This window comes from Parambassis ranga, chromosome 17 (genome assembly GCF_900634625.1).
Source record: "Parambassis ranga chromosome 17, fParRan2.1, whole genome shotgun sequence".
Classification (NCBI taxonomy): domain Eukaryota; kingdom Metazoa; phylum Chordata; class Actinopteri; family Ambassidae; genus Parambassis; species Parambassis ranga.
Genome location: NC_041037.1, coordinates 14,264,297 through 14,283,719, shown reverse-complemented (window position 1 = coordinate 14,283,719; position 19,423 = coordinate 14,264,297). Strand labels below are relative to the sequence as shown.

General features: G+C 42.4%; 1 protein-coding gene across 1 annotated transcript; it reads right to left on the bottom strand.

Annotated features, from left to right (window-relative positions):
- Nucleotides 1-455: 455 nt before the first annotated feature.
- Nucleotides 456-17,488, bottom strand: LOC114450453 (MAGUK p55 subfamily member 7-like). The gene is made up of 16 exons (XM_028428583.1): nt 17,396-17,488; nt 17,067-17,144; nt 15,575-15,655; nt 12,090-12,224; nt 10,408-10,489; nt 10,192-10,277; nt 7,732-7,809; nt 6,905-7,101; nt 6,758-6,824; nt 6,240-6,297; nt 4,419-4,592; nt 2,657-2,737; nt 2,485-2,578; nt 2,265-2,373; nt 1,581-1,724; nt 456-686 (listed from the first exon to the last, which is right to left on the bottom strand). Exons 1-16 carry the CDS (start codon nt 17,486-17,488, stop codon nt 456-458), a joined length of 1,788 nt encoding a protein of 595 aa, XP_028284384.1.
- Nucleotides 17,489-19,423: the final 1,935 nt, after the last annotated feature.

The window sequence follows — 19,423 nt, the reverse complement described above, 5'->3', positions numbered from 1 at the left end:
TGGGACAGACAGACAGACACAGAGAGATTCTGCCTAATTAGATGCACACTGAGGAACAACTATGGAAACTTTTAGCAATCACAAGCCGTGTTTACACATAAAATATGAAAGAAATGTAATGCTTACAAGTTTAATTCTAAAGTTGTTATACATTTAATTTGCTATTAAGGAGGGCGGTTATATCATAGTTACCTATAGCAGATGGTGCCCCAGTTTAGAGAAGCAGACAGCAGTGCAGACTGCTGTCAATGGGGTCAACAGCTAAACTTATTTTAGCACCTAACAAGTGGACTAATACTGAGACCATTATTATTTCTTTAACAAAAATAGCACCTGGAGATACCTTGCTAGCCTACTGCTGCTTTAACCAAGTAGTGTGTGACGGCTTTGCATCCGAATTAGCAGAAGACCAGTGTTTGTGTCTAAAAAAAAAATAAAATAAAAGTGATAGAAGTTCAAATCCAGCCCGTCAAGTGGCCGCAGCTTCTCCTTGCTTTTGTCGGCGAGGAGCAAATCCACTCTGTAGGAACCCAGTGGACTTCTGCCTCATCTATCTTCTCGAGGTCTGCCCTCAGCTCTCTAAATGCTGTGGCAATATCTCCGTTTACAATCACCTTGTCAAACAGGTGACCATACTGGCTATACATGGATTCAGCCAAGTCAATCATGTCCTCAAAATCCTCCTCCTGCAACCAGAGAACACAGAACATAGTTTCAGTGACATGCTGATGTTTAATCTGTATTGCTGTCATGCAAAAAAAAGTGATGAACACTGCTGATCAGAATAGCTTAAGTCTGAACATACAGAGACTAAAACACTCTAAAGGAGTTTTTGTACAATGATCTGCAAATACTGTAACATAACAGGGTCCGGAACAGTGAGCATTCAGCTGTCCTGAGCAAGGCGTAACGCATCGTTACATGCTGAGAGCACAGGCCTTTCACTGCAGCTGTGCTATGAGTTTAAATCACAGCCCTGTAAGATAGGCCTGCTCTCTCTGAGGGCTGTGCTGCTTGGCACTGGGCAAATCTCTAAAGCCATGCTCCAGCACAGGTGTGTGACCTCGTTCATTTAATAAGGGCAACCCGGCAACCAGGGTCAAACAGCGAATGTGAAGCCAGATGGGCAAAATGAAAGTGACTCAGCATCTAGCTGAAAACATATCAAGCATACTGTACACACTCAGATTTTGAGATGGACACAAACTCAGCCGATCAACGTAAAATGAGAACCTTTCATTTATTCAGTTGTTTTTTTGTAATACTATGACACCCACACGTGCGCCCCTTCATCTTCTGGGCCCTCACTGTCGGTTATGGAACAAGAAGCCACCCACCAAGCAGCCTTGTAACACCCTCGTCTCTTAAACGTCTCTTAAATGCAAACCACTGGGTCAGCCATGTGTAAGGCAAGGTGTGTATGCATGCGTAAGAGAGTTTAGGACCGTGTAAGTCTGCAGGGTGGTTGGGTGTGTATCAAGGCCAAGATGTTTGACCTCACAACGCCCTGTATGTTACAAGACATGGAACAAGCACCTTCACACATGCGCCCTGCAGAGTGTGTGTGTGTATTATCTCACTGAAAAAACCCTGACTGGGTTAGTGTCCTCATCGTCACAGACAAATTTAGCTCTCCGTCTGGTGAGGCGTAGCTCCTCGACGCGTGGAGGTTTCACAAACACCACGTAAGGTTTGAATTCAGAGGTGTACACGTGCTTTATTTTCTGTGGAGACAGAAACAAAGGTTAGAGGAAGACGGGGAACAGGAATCGATGTGCACAGGATGTCTCACTTTTCCCCAGATTCAGACAGTGATCACATACCACTGTGGGCTGAGGACAGAGTATGCTGTGTCTGAGTGTGTGTGGAGTCAGCAGTCCCCCTTTTATTTTCAGGACTTCACATGTGTAGAGGTTCAAACAGCTCATTCACAACCAAGCAATATGTGATCCATCACTGGCTTACCCATCCATGAAAGTATTAGTGAATACATAATAGATAAATATGAAGAATCTGTAAGTTTGGGTACCTGCAGCTTTCTGGATTTGGTTGTACACATGTAAACAGTAGACACAGTTTGTAGAAAGCATGCAAGCTATGTCTGTTTGTTGTGTTTATGTTTGTTGTGGTTTTAAACTGTTACATCAAAGTTATATCTCCCATGACCTGGCCAGGTGAAGTAAAAACTGAATATTGTCTGTTGTTCTGCAGAAGTTGATTCACAGCAAAATAGCCTTTGCCCTGTTGTCCCTGTTGATGCTTACACTGGGGTGAATATCCAGGAGGCACACCTTGCCCTCAGCCATCTCCCTGTTTACAGAGTCTAGACTTGTTCCATAGTAGTGTCCTCTATAACAGCCATATTCTATAAACCTAAGCAGGAGCAAAAGACAGCACAGGAAAGTGAGTGAGCATAAAATGGTTGTCAGACAGCAGTGGATATCCTGGACCATGCTCATGAGAAAGGAGAGTAGTGAACTGTACCTATGATTCAGAATGAGCTCTTCAAACATGTGAACCGGTACAAAGTGATAATCCACTCCTTCACTTTCCTGCCTCCTCTTCTCACGTGTGGTGTCTGAAAGAGGAGAGAGTGGGGCTGAATGTGGATAAGGTCAATGGTGACAGCTATGAAACTCGAAGGTGTCCGTCTTACGCGGCACAGTGACGGCATAGCGGTCGGGGTCTGAGATCAGCAGCCTCCTCTTCAGTTCATTTACGCCAACGCCGCTGGGCCCTGGAGACACAGATCAAAACGCTGTGTATTCATTCGATATATCACTGTGTGTACTAATGTTTTCCTCAAGACAAGCCCAACATCTAATGACGCATCTGTCTTTATAATCATGAGAGAAGTAGACTGAGAGAAAGTCAGACAGACAGAGCTCTGATTTCATTCTGATTTGAAATGATTCTCCCACCAGCCTCTGTGTCTGCGTCGCTTTATCGAACCTTTAACGCTCCTATACCCTCTGGAAAATCCATAGCATCGCATCTAAAAGTGACATCTGCAGAGCCACACAGTATCAGTGTCATTATAGAGTAGGATGCACAGGATGGAGCACACACACACACACACACACACATAAAGTGTAGCATCTGGGTTTTTCTTCTGGTGCAGAGTTCTGCAGGCCCAGATTGCATCAGACTCTAATGGAGCGCTGTCTGAAAGTAGGATTCCTGACATACCTGCCTTTTCCATCACTGGGTTGCATGAGCTCGATACATTACAAAATATCAGGTTTATGGACTCTCCACTCTTACACTGCTGATTTGTTTCACAGCTGCTCCAAGGGCCTGGACAGGAGCATCACCAGGATCTGTGGATACTTTGTTCAGACCCTTTTTTTCCCCAAGAGTTACACGATCTGTACAGTTTAAAGTGGCTGGCAGTTGACTTTCACCAGCTTTCCTGGGGTATAACGGTCTATTGTTTCATTCAGAGAGTGTATATTCAATGCAAATAGAGAGGATATATTTCCAACCTGGTCAAATGTAATCCAGCTGCTCCTGGTTTAAAGATCCAGGTTTTGGTTTTCCTGTCTATAACTTTCATTGCCAATAAGCTATATATTCTTAATGATGACCTCCGGTCAATGAAGAGCCTTCACAGCAGACAGTAAAACGTAATCCAGAGTCGGGGTGAGCTCCAACTCAATTAAAGGGGTCTAAATCTAAATCCAAGCTGTCTTAACTGTTCCAGTTTGATGATGGAGCACTTGGCTGACATTTTGAAAGATCTTATTCACAATCCGCTCATCTTTTTCTCTCCATTCATCTATCATTTATCTCTTCTCTCTCTGGTATTGTTTTTGCACCTCTCCAGTCCTTCGTGTTTCTCGCCTCACCGCCGTCCCCCCCTGCTTCTGTCCCGCTGCCTCTCGTCTTTCTGCTGTTCCTCTCAGTCTCAGATGACCCACGGTTGTATCCGTAATATGACATTAAAAAGACCTTCGGTGCGGCTCAATGTAAAATTCCCCAAGGAGAGATATAGTTCAAAAATACATAGAGCAGGCCTGCAGGATTGGCAGGGAAGTGAAATCTGGGGTGGGCCACTAGGTAACTTAAGAGAACACAATATTTTTTGACTTGGAGGTTTCTGACAGTGTTTACGTGGTTTTGATGGGAAAGGATTGTGCATGCACTGAAGAGTGGGAGCATAAATCTTCATCAATGCATTATTTTTTCTTTTAATCAACCATGGCTACAGGCATACTGTCCTTTAAAGTGAAATGGATCACTACAGTCAGAATTTTGGTTTAAACAAAAAAGCAGTGGGACTGTACAAAACAAAACATAACTGACCACATTGACTACCATGTCAAACACTCTGTATACAAGAATATTACAGTTTGTCATTTACACAAGATGGCAACCTATTGCCTGTTTTGCTGTTTGCAGTTTTAGCTCATACATACCGACCAGGACGACCAGGCGGTGTCTGTCGTTTGGATCTCGGTGGTAGGGGATGACTTCTATGTAGGTAGGGGGACATATTGATCTGTGGACTCCAGCACTCCACCTCCTGAACCGAGCTGCTTCTCTGGCCCAGCTGCTTTTTCTCCCAAGTCGAAAGCTTCTTCTTGAACCAGCTGGGAAAAAGACACAGGAATTTTAAATAATAGGCCATGCAACCCAGGAGTCAATATGATAATCATGTTTGCAGACAATCTCAATCGAAGGAACAAGCTTCTGGTCACTTTGACATAATGTTTCACTGTCTGTCCTCATTTGTTCTTTCTTCAGGCTCCATCAGTTCTTAGGGGAAACATCTGGATCCAGCTGCTAAAGCTCACCAGCTAGTAGCTTTTCCTGCTTTGTGATGCTTGCTGTTGCCAGAGGCTTATGACAAGAATTTAATTTGACTTTGTTTTGAGCATTGGTGTGTAAGGTTTGAGTTATTCATGTATCAAATATTCTATCATTTCTATTATTTGATTAAAAGTGAAAACACTTAAAGCCTTGGTTTACACAGGAACAGAAAAAAGTGCTACAACCGGAATGGGACGTGGTGTCAAGCTCTATCCTAAACCACACACATCTCTGTCAGGAGACAACAACTCCGTCAGTCATGCGTCGCTGGCATCCTGTCTGACATCCAGCTTCTGCCATGCGACTGTGGTCTGGCCTCCCTCGGCAGGCTTGTTCTTTTTCATGATGTTAACTGCTACTAAGTGATGGTGCCAGGATTTCTTTGACGTCAGCCTTAATTTCACTTTGTAAGTATATCTGCCCATTTCCTCTTTAGGCCTCATTCTGAGAAACGTGGAGGAGAGATCTTAAACATTTGTTTACATGGAATTTAAACTGATGTGTAAGGGTTACACAAACTATGAAAGCACAGCAAAAGAGAAACCACTCAGCCGTACATTTTTGGAAATACTACAAGATATTTCTTCTTGACTGGCCAGCATGAAGTAATGGTGAAAGGAGAGATAAGACAGAAGGCTAACATTATGTCAGCATGTCATTAGCTGGACCTGAGCGCTTTATAACTAAATGATCTGATATGACTTTTAACCCGCTGTCTTTTATTCCTTTAGGTGTGTAATTCTTGAATTAAGTCAAATGTCACTAGTTCAGAAGCATAAAAATCAAGCCTGTCCTTACATGTGTAAGAAATGCACATCGTCCCCCCTTTCTCTCTGTTTCTTTCTTTGATTAATCTACAAGCAGTCATTTGGACTTGCACTATAAGTATAAGTAAGGTTTTAGATGCCAGAGGAGGAGGAAACACTGGAGTCTGGAGTGCGTCCTCAGGTGGAACCTGGACTCAGATAAGAGGAAATGCACATTATTAAATGCACATGACTCTTGAACTCTTGACTCTTGAACTGATATAATGCAACTTCTGTAATTGCCTTGCCTTATCCAGACTTTTTACAATCAGCCATAAATGCACGAACATCCTGCACTGCTCACACAGATACACACAAACACATCATGTCCAATCCAACCAGATCAGGACAGATGGGATAAATGGGACGCTTAAAAACCACATTTTCTGTTCTAGTCCTTCTCTCTAAATCTCTAAACCACAAACTACATCATCAAATGAACCGCTTTGGACTGCGAATACAACCAGGGTCATCCTGCTGTTTTCTCTGCATCTATTTTTATTACAAAGTTCCTGTGTGTGCGTGTGTGTGTGTGTGAGCTGTCATGTTTAATCGTCTTGAGCTGTATCTTGTATGATTCCTCAATCAGTGGGGTATGAATGGGAGAGTCAAACATCTCACCAACGTGGATCCCTGTTATAGCACCATAGTCCACATCCTCAATGACTGGAAAAACAGGAAGAGAAATGAGCAAATCAGGAGTTAGAACCACAAGAGACATGACATGAGCTGCTCTGAAAGAACTCAAAATATTAGCAGATGTTCTGACCCAAAGGTCCCAATGTTTGCTTAGAAACTATAATAATAGGTTTATTCAGAAATAATATCCAGCTACATTAATAACAAATTGATTGCTAAGCACATCGTGAGCATCAGCACTATACCCATGCATCGCATCGGTTATGCTGAAGGTCAACGCAAAATGACAGTACCTTTGTCCTCATCTGTGCAGCATGTGGAGAAACAAAGCAGTTAGTACAGGAGGAGGGTAGCCGAGATCACCCGTAACCCCGACCTTCACCATGACCTTCAGACATGGCCTCTCACCTCACAGCTTAGCACTAAACCAGCTCTGATAAGTTTACTGGAAAGTCTTTTTAATGCTTTTCAGGTGCTGTGAGTTTATGAACAATGCTGGCCTGCCCACCTGGTGGTTTGACTCGTCGGGGTTTGAACAAAGCTTTGGGTCTCTGCAGGGCAACTCTTCTGTAGAAAGACAATCAAAGCAAAGCAGAAGCAAATCAGGATTTAGTTACAATGTCCAGGCAAGGGTAAAAAAAAATCACCTCTCATGCAGGTTCGGTGAGGGGATGAGCCCCGCCCGACTCTTGCTGTCCCCGAGGTGACAGGCCTGCCACCAGGTGTCATCTTCCATGCTGACAATCTGGAGTATGTCGCCTCTTTTGAAGGCTACTGCAGCCTCCTTGCACGGGATGGTGGGATCCTCGTTGGGATCGTAGTCAAACAGAGCCCGCATGAACAGCTGAAGGAAGAAATGCATCACATTTTTTTAGCCTTCAAACAGACAAACTGGTGACAAAGGAAAATAAATACTCATTCTTTTTTTTTTTTTAATTCATTTAGCCATGTTTCTTTTTTTCCCCCACTGTACTTCATGAACTTCTGTATCCTGGCAGTGGACACGTCTTTGTCTGGTGTTTCTTCACATATGTTGGTGTCATTTTTGAGAAATGACCACAATCACTGAAAATAATTCGTCTTAATCCATTGCAAATGCTCACTGCTGTAACACTTTCCAGCTTGGACATGCGCTCCCTGTATGTGGCGGTGGTGCGGCCTATAATTCTCTCTAAACAAAAGCCTGTGGAACTTTAAATGTTCTCCATAAGGTGTATTCAGCTTCACTCTTAATTGTGATGAAGCTAGTCTGTGTCTTATCCTTGACTGTCTGATCTGAAGTTAATTTCTATAGAACTGCGGTAGTGACAGCACTGGCAAAAACACAACATATAACCAAACACACAAGACACCACAGATTTCATCTCTTTTAACTGAAACCATGTGGATGGCTTTCACCACGCCGACACACGGCATGCTAATGTCATAAAACACAGAGCATCTTAAAATGTCTGGGAGTTGACAGCTAATGTACCTTTTTCTTATTTGTTGACATTTCCTCTTTGGAGGATGCAGGAATGATTTTGAATGTAACTTCCCCTTGAGAATGAGCCTGCAGAAAAAAATGTTGAAATATTTTTAACTACGCAGCTGAAAATGATCAACAAGTTCATGCTAATGGAACACGTGGACGTATTGGCCGACATACAACATTACATTTACGTTGACGGAACATATGATCCTATTTAGGGATGTCCCGATCAGGTTTTTTTGCCCTTGAGTCCGAGTCTGAGTCATTTGATATTGAGTATCTGCTGATACCGAGTCCCGATCCGATACTTTCTATAAAGGCACTCATTGCGGCAAAACCTGTGTGTGTGTGTGTGTGTGTGTGTAGGCCTGTCATGATAACAGATTTTGCTGGGTGATTAATTGCCAAGAGAAATTATTGGGATAAGCGATAATATTGTCAAATCAATGTTCAACTAACATAATGATAATGACATATAATGCAAGTACACCCTTTCAAAGATCACTAAACTTTAATTTCTAAAGAACATTTAACACTGGAAAGGCCCCCAATTATCAACACTATTATTATTATTGTTATTATTAATGATATTAATATTATTATTATGAGTAGTGGTAGGCCTATTACCATGGCTTATCTGAGCATAGTCAATGGAGTTAAGTCAAACCAACTAGCACGTCATGAGCAACAGAGCCAAACAACACGCACTCTACCTGCTGCTGGGAGTGGGCTCACCTGTGCGCACGTGTGTGTATGCGCATCAGCAAATTTTAAAAACGCCACCATGTAGACAGAAACACATAAAATAGCAGAGCTGGCACAAGAGGACTGGGCAAGAGAACTAGACTAGGTGGCGCTGCCGCGAGTGCCGCCAGTAAGAAGGCAGAGAACTGCACTCGTACAACGCGGACTCTCTCTGATGGCACGTTGTATTCATAAGCATGTTTAGTCTTGTGGTGAATTGTGTGGAAGTGTTGAACCAGTGTTGTGCAGCTTCACAGCTCTCTGTGTTGCTGTAATCAGCGTCCAAGCCCTGCAGCACTGTGACGCACCGTGGCGACGCAGACAGCGAGCTGACCGTGGTCTGCTCAGAACATCCCGTAAACGGTACACAATGATAGTTCTTATAAAAAAATAAGAACTACCTGTTGGTTTGACACATTTTAAGACAGAAGCCGCGGGCCATATTAAATCTGACGGCCGGACTTTGCACACTTTATATGCTACGATGCACCGAGTGACGCCTTTTGTCATCCAGCCTCTTTGGCAGCGAGAGAGAGAGAGAGAAAGAGAGGGGAAAACAAACCAGCGTGCAAATGTAATTTATCGCGGCCGAAAAACGTATCGAGCCCATTTAAAGTTATCGTGCAATTAATTGATTTATTGTTTATCGCGACAGGCCTGTGTGTGCGTGTGCCGCCACACTGGGAGATTTCACACACGCAGCACATCGAGGTCTCGAACCAGGACCTGTCGCACCAAAAGCAGCTGTCATACCCCTGCACTACAAGACACAGAGCCACCCTGCACAGAAGGCGTTAACTTTGACAGCCCTAAAAAGTATATATCCGAGTCCTGATCGGGAGGTAATGTCCGATTCCGATCGAGTCTGAAATCACGTAATCGGCCCGATTTCCGATCATGTGATCGGATCGGGACATCCCTAATCCTATTGCCAATACAACCGCAAATGCTTGAGAAAATAGGTAGGGTGGTGGTACTTTCACTGATGAGTCTGAGGTTAGAGTCCACCTGACACTCTGAGCTGTTTTGTTTTCACCTGGTGGACAAGTTTCATTGTCACCCGTGGTTAACATTTTTAATCGCAGCTGGATATGACCTCAAAAAAAAACTACTGGTTAAAGATAGGCTTCAAAAACAGGGAGGTTGGGTAAATATCATCTTAGAGAAACTGCTTCTGCAAGGTTGCCATATTTGGCCCCCATATGGCGGGGGTTACACTGTGCAATTTTGGGCTGTCGCAGACGAAAGACAACCATCGTAAGAGAATCGTAGAGCTATCTTTGATCATGGCTCTAAAACGTAGGTCTTACGTCGCACTGTGAGACGACCAAAGATAGCCTGAGATAAAATTTTACCAGTGTCAGAAATTTAGGACGACTGTCTCACAGTGTGACACGACCTGTCACCCCGCGTCCACCTCCTCTTCCTCACATTTTGATGTACGTTGTAACCTGCGATTGCCTACGATTCAGTAAATGGTCATCGTACAGTCTGCACCCATCAAATTAGACGTTGCTTGTTGTAAGTTTTTTGTGTCTTAGAATAGGCCAACAAATGCTAAAACAAGAACATTGCACCCAACAGGTTGTGCATACAAAGCTCAAAATACAAAACATGCAAATCTTAACAAAATCTGTAAATTCTTTAAGAAGAGGATACAAACATGTTTAGAGCAGGAAAGATACAAAGAAGGAGACATGTTGGAGAGGTGACACTAACCAGGAGAGGAAGGATTTCTTTCGGCTTCCTGTGCTCCAGTGAGACTCCATTCACCTCTTTCAGCTCATCTCCTTCATGGATCAGACCTTCAAAGTGTTGGAAATATATATGGAAATCTGTACCATGTGCTGTTCTGTAAAACATTTACATTTGCTTGCACAGTCACGGTGTTTCACCCTATAATAAGGTAAAAGGACGAGCACTACAGTTGCCTACCGCTTTTATCAGCTGCTCCTCCTTTCATGATTCTCGCCACAACAATGGCCCCAGTGGATTTATCCTTCTTAATTGTTGCTCCCTTGAGGATGGTGATTAGTGAGTGAATGCACGAGGACAAAAAAAGCAAAAAACACACAAAACCGATGCAGAGAGAGGCACCGAGGTCAAACAACAGAGCCAACGTAACATGTTGATTTCATTACAGTTCAGACAAGCTTCTTATTTAGAGTCACTTCATTCCACTGAAGGTTATTTGTATCAAGACGGTACCATTTAGCCGGCTGCATTCATGTAACACACCAAGCGCTGGAAAAGGTTATCCAAATCAGCATTATTTTCAACAGATGTTACTGATGTGGAGTAAATCGCAATGGAAAGAGCATCTTATGTAGTGGACTATAATCAGCTAACGCTCGGGTGTAACCCTGTTGTCTGGAAAACGGGAACATGCTGGATCGATCAAAGAGACCGTGTCAGAGTAAGGTCAGTCCCCTTCCAATCGAGTTTTGGGATCAATACAAAAGTATGTTCTCCATTATTGGTCCAAAGTGCCTTTTGGAAACTCAGCACATACACACACACACGCACACTGCAAAAATATCCATTAAGTAAATGATTCTCATATTTACCCTGAAATCATGTTTTGTTGTTGTTGTTGTTGTTATTGTTTAGCAAAGAATTAACCCACGAGTGAGGTTTAGTTTTTTAATATTTGGCTATAGCCATTTGTTGGAAAGTAAGGTCATAGGCTAAAAAATAAGTGTCTAGTCTTTATGTAGAATCTGGATTTTTTTTTTAATGTTTTAACTTTGCATTTAAGGGCATTTTTGAGCATTTGTGCATTTTTTGATAAGCTACTGGGCCTACTTGAATAGGAAAAAGCTGGCATGTGTACCTCATTCCTCATTTTATCCAGAACTTTTTTCTTAATCATTAAAGTAACAAATTTAGAGGATTTGAAAACTGGCAGAGGTATGTCCTCTTTGTAGTCTCGCTGGTTTTCTGTCCAGTTTCACTTGATCCAGGAAATTTCCAGAAATATGTGACAATAGCCTGGAACAAGGTGGAATAAGGCAGGTCTATGTGGTAGCATCAAGAAAATGAGCTATGATTAAAGACCTTGAGCGTAGTTGATCTACATCAGAAACAGAAAAGAAAGGATCCAAATCCATTAAAATGTGCAGGTCTGATTTTAAATGGGCATATTTTTGCAGTGCAAACACACACAGTATGCATTGCAGCAGATATATGGCAGCAAAAATATGGAAGAATTGACTCTGAATTCCAGGTTGAAGAGTTGCAGCCCAGAGGCGCTGCTGATCCAGGCGGCTGCAGGAACCTTTCCTTTCCTGTCATGTTCCCTGTCCACGGCTTTCGTCTCACTACACCTTGGCATACACTTGGGAATTTTACAGTCACACTGTTTGACAACATGACATAAATTTAGTCCCTGGAGGAAAATGTAACTTTGAGTCTGTTGCGTATGTTTATTGCTTTGTGCATGTCAGTTATTTAAGCCGGACAAATTACACAGTTTTTAGCACAGTTGCCCTGTCACATGGTTGTCTTAAAGTCTGATAGTGTGTTTCCTGTGAGGACAGGACTCGGTAGAAACTGGCTGTTATGTACAACTTAGAACAGCAACAGAAGCAATGCTTATAGTATGAAGAGATACTGACCAGGGGATCTTTGGTTTTGACCAAACTGACTATTTTGACGGAATCCTCATCCTCATCCAGCACATCATCGGGTATGGGAGGCAGAGAAGGCTCAAAATCTCTTTGAGCCACGGCATCATGGACACTCAGGAGACTCTGTAAAGGAAATACAGTCAGAATTATCATCTCTATTTGATTGTGGCACTTTGAATTCTGGAATCCAGGTATTAGCCCGAGCCATGTTGACACTGTGAGGCAGCTGAGTTACAGGAGATCATGACAACAATTGTTCATACCAATCAGGCGCCAATGAGGATTTACCAGGGGCGCGACAGGGATGAAGGGTTGAATGGTGCATTGGTGCAATTGAACCTGATCACGATTTCACATGCAAAACAAGCTTCTATGTCCTTTTCCAGGCAGACAGTATCCCACTCTGACCAGCAGATGTTTACATGTGTGACAGTTACATGCCCACAGAAGTTTCATAGCAACACAAAAATATTATGTACCAGGTGTTTCTTTGTTTGTTGGTGCTGAGGAGTTTAAAACAAAATGTTACAGTGCTGAAGGGGGATAAACATATTTTATGAAAGCATTTCAAGCCAACATACGCAGCTGGAGTACAATGAAAATATACATATTGGCTGGTAAGCTGCTGTCAAACTCAGCACTGTGAACAATTGTCAGTGTAATAACTGCAGAACATTGCATTTAAGATTAGATGGAGACATACAGAAGAAGAACTGTCACCATAGGAAACATTAGACTAACTGGTGAGAGCAAAGATCTTTAAGTTAAGAGATGAAAACCATCCCCAGTGAGTGATTGAATGTGACTTTAAAGAGAGGCTTTGCAAAAATTCCAACTAGTTTGGCCTTCCTTCCTGCACCGAATACAGCGTCTGAATCCAAAGGCAGCACTTTCTACTCGGTCACAAACATCCAATGCCAACATGCTGAATATTTGATTTAGTGTGGAAGGTGCTGCCAGCCTGTGGGCCACCTGAAAGAAACCCCCCACATCACCAACACTATACCTCCTGCCTTTCAGTGCCCTGGCTCAGCTCAAACATCACTCCTTTCCCGCAGTAGGACTGTGAATTGATCCATGACTCACTATCAATTCCCCGACAGTTCATTTTAGTTCATTTTTCTGTTAACTTTGGCAGCAAAAACCTCCGTTTTGTTTGCAAAAAAACAATATTCAGGATAAACGTTAATCTCTCACCGTGAGCTTGAACAGAGTACATTTCCAAATAAAAGGGATTTACTGTAAGTTAAAAAAAAAACAAGAAGACGGGGAAACATCTGCTCATCAACTTAATTTTAACAATCAGCCAATCCATCTGTCAGTTAGTCTACTTGTTATCCCCTTGTCCATCAACAGTTGCTCTGCTCAGAAGCTGCCAACGCGTGAGCAATGTGTTTCTGGCCACTCTCATAGACAGGGCTTCAAAAAAACAAACATTCATTTACAGAATATTATAGCCAGTGTCTCTCATAAGTATGTGTGAGCTCCTGCACTGTGGCCAAGAACAAACAGGTCATTAGGACTGTTTAAACAAACCTGTTAGTTGTCGGCTGGCTTTGGCTCCTCATTAAGCCACGACTTCTGCAGCTCACTGGAAAACCATATGCTGTGTGTGTGTGTGTGTGTGAGCACATCTGAAAAATGACTGTCAGCAGATCTGAAATTAGGAAACATGCAGTTGAGTAGTAAGGGGCCTCTACATGAGTGCACACTAATAAACATGACCCGGGAGTAGATTAGCGTCAGTGCCAGTGTGGTTAATAGATGTCAGCACCTCTCAGTGGGCAGAGTGATGAGGTGAAATCAATTTAAATAAAACTTACAGTTGAATTAACGTGTCACTTTGTGTGAATCATATGAGAGTGGATTGTAGGAAACAAAATGCTGTAAGCCTTTTAGCGGGTGTGTGTTCAGTCGCCTGAACAGTTTCAGAGTTGCTCAGCTGAAGCATGACTGCATGGAAATTAACCTCTCACATTACAGTTTTAGTGTCAGCTATGGGTAGAAACAGCAGAACATGTAACCTCACTATTCATAAGTGGGTTTATATTTATTGTTTATGACCGTTTCCTACTGAAGAACCGGAGCAGAAAGTTGCAAAGGAAATTATCCAAGTGAATTGATTAAGTACCTGTATGTATTGCAATGAAGGATGCTTCAGTGCTCTCTTTCACAGGGAAAACTGTGTAATTTGTACGGCTTAAATAACTGACATGCACAAAGCAATAAACATATGCAACAGACTCAAAGTTACATTTTCCTCCAGGGACTAAATTTATGTCATGTTTGTGCATGCAGTGCTGTTACCAGGATGAACTCATCTAAAGGAAGGGTTAAACATGCTGCAAAATTGTCACGACCTGGTGTTTATTTTTGGTTTTGTTTTCCTTGTCTTGGGTTTTTAGTTTAATCTGTGTTTAGTTATTGTTATTTTCCTGTAGTTCTGGTGTTTTGTTTCCCTGGGTTTGTGTTTAGTTGTCTAGTCTTGTCTTGTGTTTCCTGTTTTACTTTGGTAGTCCTGTCCTCCCTGTGTATTGTCTTGTGTTTTACTTCCTGTGTTTTCCCTCCTTGTTTGATCACCTGCCCTGCCCTAATGTGTGCCACCTGTGCCTCGTTGTCTTCCCTGGTCTTGTGTATTTAGTCTTTGTCTTCCCTCCACTCTCTGCCAGTTTGTCTCTCCGTCACTCCTGGGGTTTGTTCTCGTCATTGCCATGCCATGTCATGCCATGCCTTTTGAACCTGCCTTCACGATTGTTTTTCATTTACACCCCATTCAGTGGCAGTGGTCTCCGTCAGTCTCCGTACAACCAGGAACAAGGGAGACTGACGGAGACTGAAGGTGCGACCATTCATACACATTCATACACCAGTGAGTGCACTGGAGGCAATGTGTGTAAAGTGCCTTACCCAAGGACACACAACAATGACTAGGGAGGAGCTGGGATTGAACCGCCAACCTTCCAGGACAACCCTGCTCTACCACTGAACCACTGCAGCCCAAATAGCAACGTTTGCCTTGCTGCTCTACAGATCTAACACTATCTGATGTATGTTTATACAGAATCATTAAGTTCTTAATGATGCATTTTGCCATAAGCTCCAGTGTGAATACACTTTATAAGGATATGATGGAGGTGCTCAATTCACGACACACCAGTTTGCTAAGAGGTTAAGTGTCCTGGTCATTGGCCTTGTCTCGTTTGTGTAACCAGGTCAAAAAGAGTAACATGTCAAGTGAAGGAGCCTCCTGTTTGATATGCTTATAGCTAAACTAATAGGTTGCTGAGTATAGCTTCATATTGATCAAATATTCAGGGGTATTGGTTTTCTCTGTTACTTCCGAGAACAAAACTAACCATTTAACTTTTTCTCATAAATGTGGTGGTTTCTGTAGTTGAATTTCTAGGACATTGACTGGACCAAGGACTTGGTTGGTTATCACTGTGGACACTGTGGAAGGAAATACTTTTCACCTTAAAGTGGGGCTTGGAAAGGAGGTCAACCAGCTCTTTGACTTCATCTCTCCAGCCTTGGTATATCAGTTCCTCTGCCAGCTGAAAGCACAGAAGGATAGAGAGTGAGGCATGATATATAATTAAAGTTACACATTTATAACATGGCCTGAGTGAGGTTTGTTCTAGACTAGCTAAGAGAGACAGGGAAACACAGAGATGGGCAAAGAAGGGAAGCTGAAATACAACTTAGGCACATCTGCAGTGATACATCTTCAGCTCTGTCATTATTTCTTAGGGCCTACATTTTCACATAGCCCTGCTGACTATATTGGGACATTTCTTTAAGTCTGTTGTCCTGTTTTGGTTTTGTGTCTCTAGCCATGTTGGAAAAAAAATCCTCCCGAATGTTCAAGGCTACACGACAGCTGTGGTGACAGTGAAAAAACAGAGACAGCCTTGACCATCAGCAGCTAGTGGAGAGGCGGCGAGTGAATGTGTGCAGTCGCCCGTCTTGTCAAGCTTATTACTGTAATGACTTCTACTGCTTCAAGATGTCGAGGCACACTCCAGAGACACAATGCATGAAGGTCATTAGTTTCCACTGTGAGCAAACAGAAGCCTCTCTGAGGGGAAACAGAACCACGGTTTGGCCCTTCCAGTAGGTCCTGATGATTTAAGCCAGGCGGAGAGTGGCTGTCGAACCAAATCTGAAGCACAGGGACTGAAAGGATAGGGGATGAAGTGGAGTGTGGGACAGAGGATAGGGGTAGATAGACTGTATGGAAACATGGAGATTACATTATGCAGGTTACAGAGACAATAAAAGAGAGTTAAAAAGTAGAGAAAGGAGAACAGGTAATTGCAAGGATCAAGACAATGGAAGGGACACCGGGTTGTGGCTGGAGAGAAGAATAGTTGGAATCACAGAGTAAGGGAGAAGGGTAAAAAGAACATCCTTGTTTTGCACCTTGTCCAGGACATGAAGATGAGAGATGATCAAAAATGCAATAAAGAAGCCAGAGAGCTGCATAAGAATGAAGGAATGACTGACTGGTAACAGGCATGAAGAGTACATAAGATACCATGCTGAGTGTTTGTGCCGTGGTTGAATTTGAGGTGGCCATGCTCTGTCACTTCATCTTACCCCTAAAATCAATGGTTTTTCTCCAGCCTGAATCATTAGACAACACACAAAATGATTTTAGCAGCCCGTTGCTCGGCACTGTCCTCGGTGACCTAACTCCTGGCACTCTGAAAACAGAGTGATATCTGCTTCAAAACAGCCTTTCTGAGGTGAGGTGACAGAGCTGTGGGATAACATTTCATAATTCAATACGCACAGGAAGGAATGCACGTTCCACTCATGCTTCTGTGTGACAGAAAAAAGCCTTCTGTATGGAAGAGGAAACAATTAGAACCATAAAAAACTCCTCTCTGTTTCTCCTGCTGTCAAACTGTCATCCTCAGCAGTGCGTCTATCTGCAAAAGATGTTTGGAGACAGTCACTTACTTCTGAGGCCAGACTCACTGCGTGCTCCTGGACGGGGACGGGGCTTCGCTTCTCAAAGCGCTTCAACCGCTCGTGGATCTGTCAGGAGGGGGAAGTATCATGACAGAGGTTCTCTTTGTTCTTTCTTTGTATATAACGCCATTATTTAAAACAAAGAAACAGATATATAAATGCAGACATAGTTTGCTGAGTTTGCAGCCCCTTGTGATGTCATAAAGGGAATAAGCCACATTTTTGTCTGGGTGTTGTTACTATGTGTCTTTTAAGATATAGGATAAATACATACACATATATACAATTTATATTTATATATAGAGGTAAACATTCACCTTAAAGAGCAGGTGGAGCTTCTTCTCCATCAACATGCTGTGGAGGAACCTGTAGTCCTCCTCTCTGTGAGTATGAGACTCTGTACCAGACATCACTGATGATAGCAGCCTGCATACACCTGGAGAATGATGTCATAAAAAAACATTTTTATAACACATTAATTAGTAATCCTTCCATATCAAAAGATTCACTGTGGTATTGCTAATTGCTTTATTTTTGAAGGAGCTGTATCCACAAATTAAAAAAAGTCATTTACACACACATGTCTTGGACATACCTCTGTGCTCTGTTCGGCCCAGCATCATCCACATTCAGAAGAAAAAAACTTTTTTAGTTTCGTTGTTTTTTGTGTGAGTGCAGTGGGGGCAGTAGAGCAGAGGATAGAGAGGAAAACAAAAAGGAAAGAAATCAATTAGTTCTTTTCACATGGTACAGTCTGCCTCTTCTGAGATATTACTGCCCCCTATTGCTGTTAAAATATATTTCTACTGAGCCCACTGGTCCACAGTCCATAAAGCCACATCACATTTAAAGTCTTATAAGATTGATAATATTATTAAATGTTTATAGGTCTTTATTTAATTTTTTAGTTTTGTCCATTAAACTCTAGCAACAAACTATGAAAAATATTTTACAACCTTATTAGTCATTTTTATATGGATCAGCTTCGAATAAATGCACAAATGTGATTACTGAATTAATGTCTAATGTATTTTTATATGTACTGAGGCTTATGAAAAGATAAATACATACAGACTTATAAAGTTATTCTGCAGTGAATCTTTTTTTTTCAATTCATGTAATTCCCTCAGTTTAAGCAGAAAGCACCATTACTAAGGAAAACATTAGGAAGTTGCACTCACCAGAGACTGCCTGTTCCATTAGGCTGAGTTCACATCGCACAATATCTAAAGAGTACAAGCCGCATGTGAAGGTCCACTTGTAGTGAGAGGATGTGTAGTGTTCAACTGGGCAGATTGTAAAAAGAGACTGTCTGCTAGTGAGTCGATATGTGTCCGGTCTGACCCGAATCAAGCCTACGGGCAATCAATAGGGCAATCACAGCACTGAGCATAATGCTGACTTCTAACAGTTCACTTTCCACATGTGATTGCAGAGAAATTGTCACACAGGTTTAACTGAATTTGGGATCAGCACTCATATGAGGGTTTACTGTACTATTTTCTGGCTCAATGAGCTCAGTTTAAGGTGAGTTTTGTCTTTAAAACTGCAACAACAACATGTGAATGTGAGGTTTTATAAAAGCTAAGCTACATATATTTTGTGACTGTTCCTTAAGGGAAAAGCCACATGTACCTATTCAGACAAGCTGCAGTGTTGGATTGTGAGCCAACATGTCTGACCTAAAGTGGCTCAACTCTGAAACGTATCTTCACTGTGGAACGTGAGTGAAGCTGTGCCAGCTGAAGGAGGACCACAGAGCAGCACCTCCAGCATCATTCATCTTGTCTTCCAGAGGTCAGGCAGCCTGGAGACCATCTGCGATTGTCAAAAGTTTGTGCCAGAAAACCAGAGAACACAGACAGACCCGCTTCTTATCATTTTCTTTATTAAACTAACTGTCAGCAGGTCAGCCCTCTGCCCATAACTTTATTTATATAAGTACAATGTCCATGTTCAAATCAGTCTTATCTTGGTTGATACATGTGCCTTGTGAATTTAGAAGGGCATTTTCAGAGAAGGCATTCATAAAGAAGAATAAACTCTACAAGTATCTATCTTTTCATCCTTTGTCTTTATTATTAACTGATTGTATTAAGGATGGCAACGAGTTCACAGAGCAGCAGCCCTTTAGCATCATAATGCATCAGGAAAAGGCAGCACAGTGTGATAGCAGCAGAGCCCAGACAGTGTGGGGGCGGGTGTACGCACTCCCCCTTCTTAGTAAGCTCCGCCCCCTCACTCCAAATATGGAAACGAGAGGCGCGACTTCAGGCTCTAAACTGTCAAGATGGCGACCAGGAAGTTAAAGAAAACGTCGCTTCAAAACGAGAGTTCGCAAACCA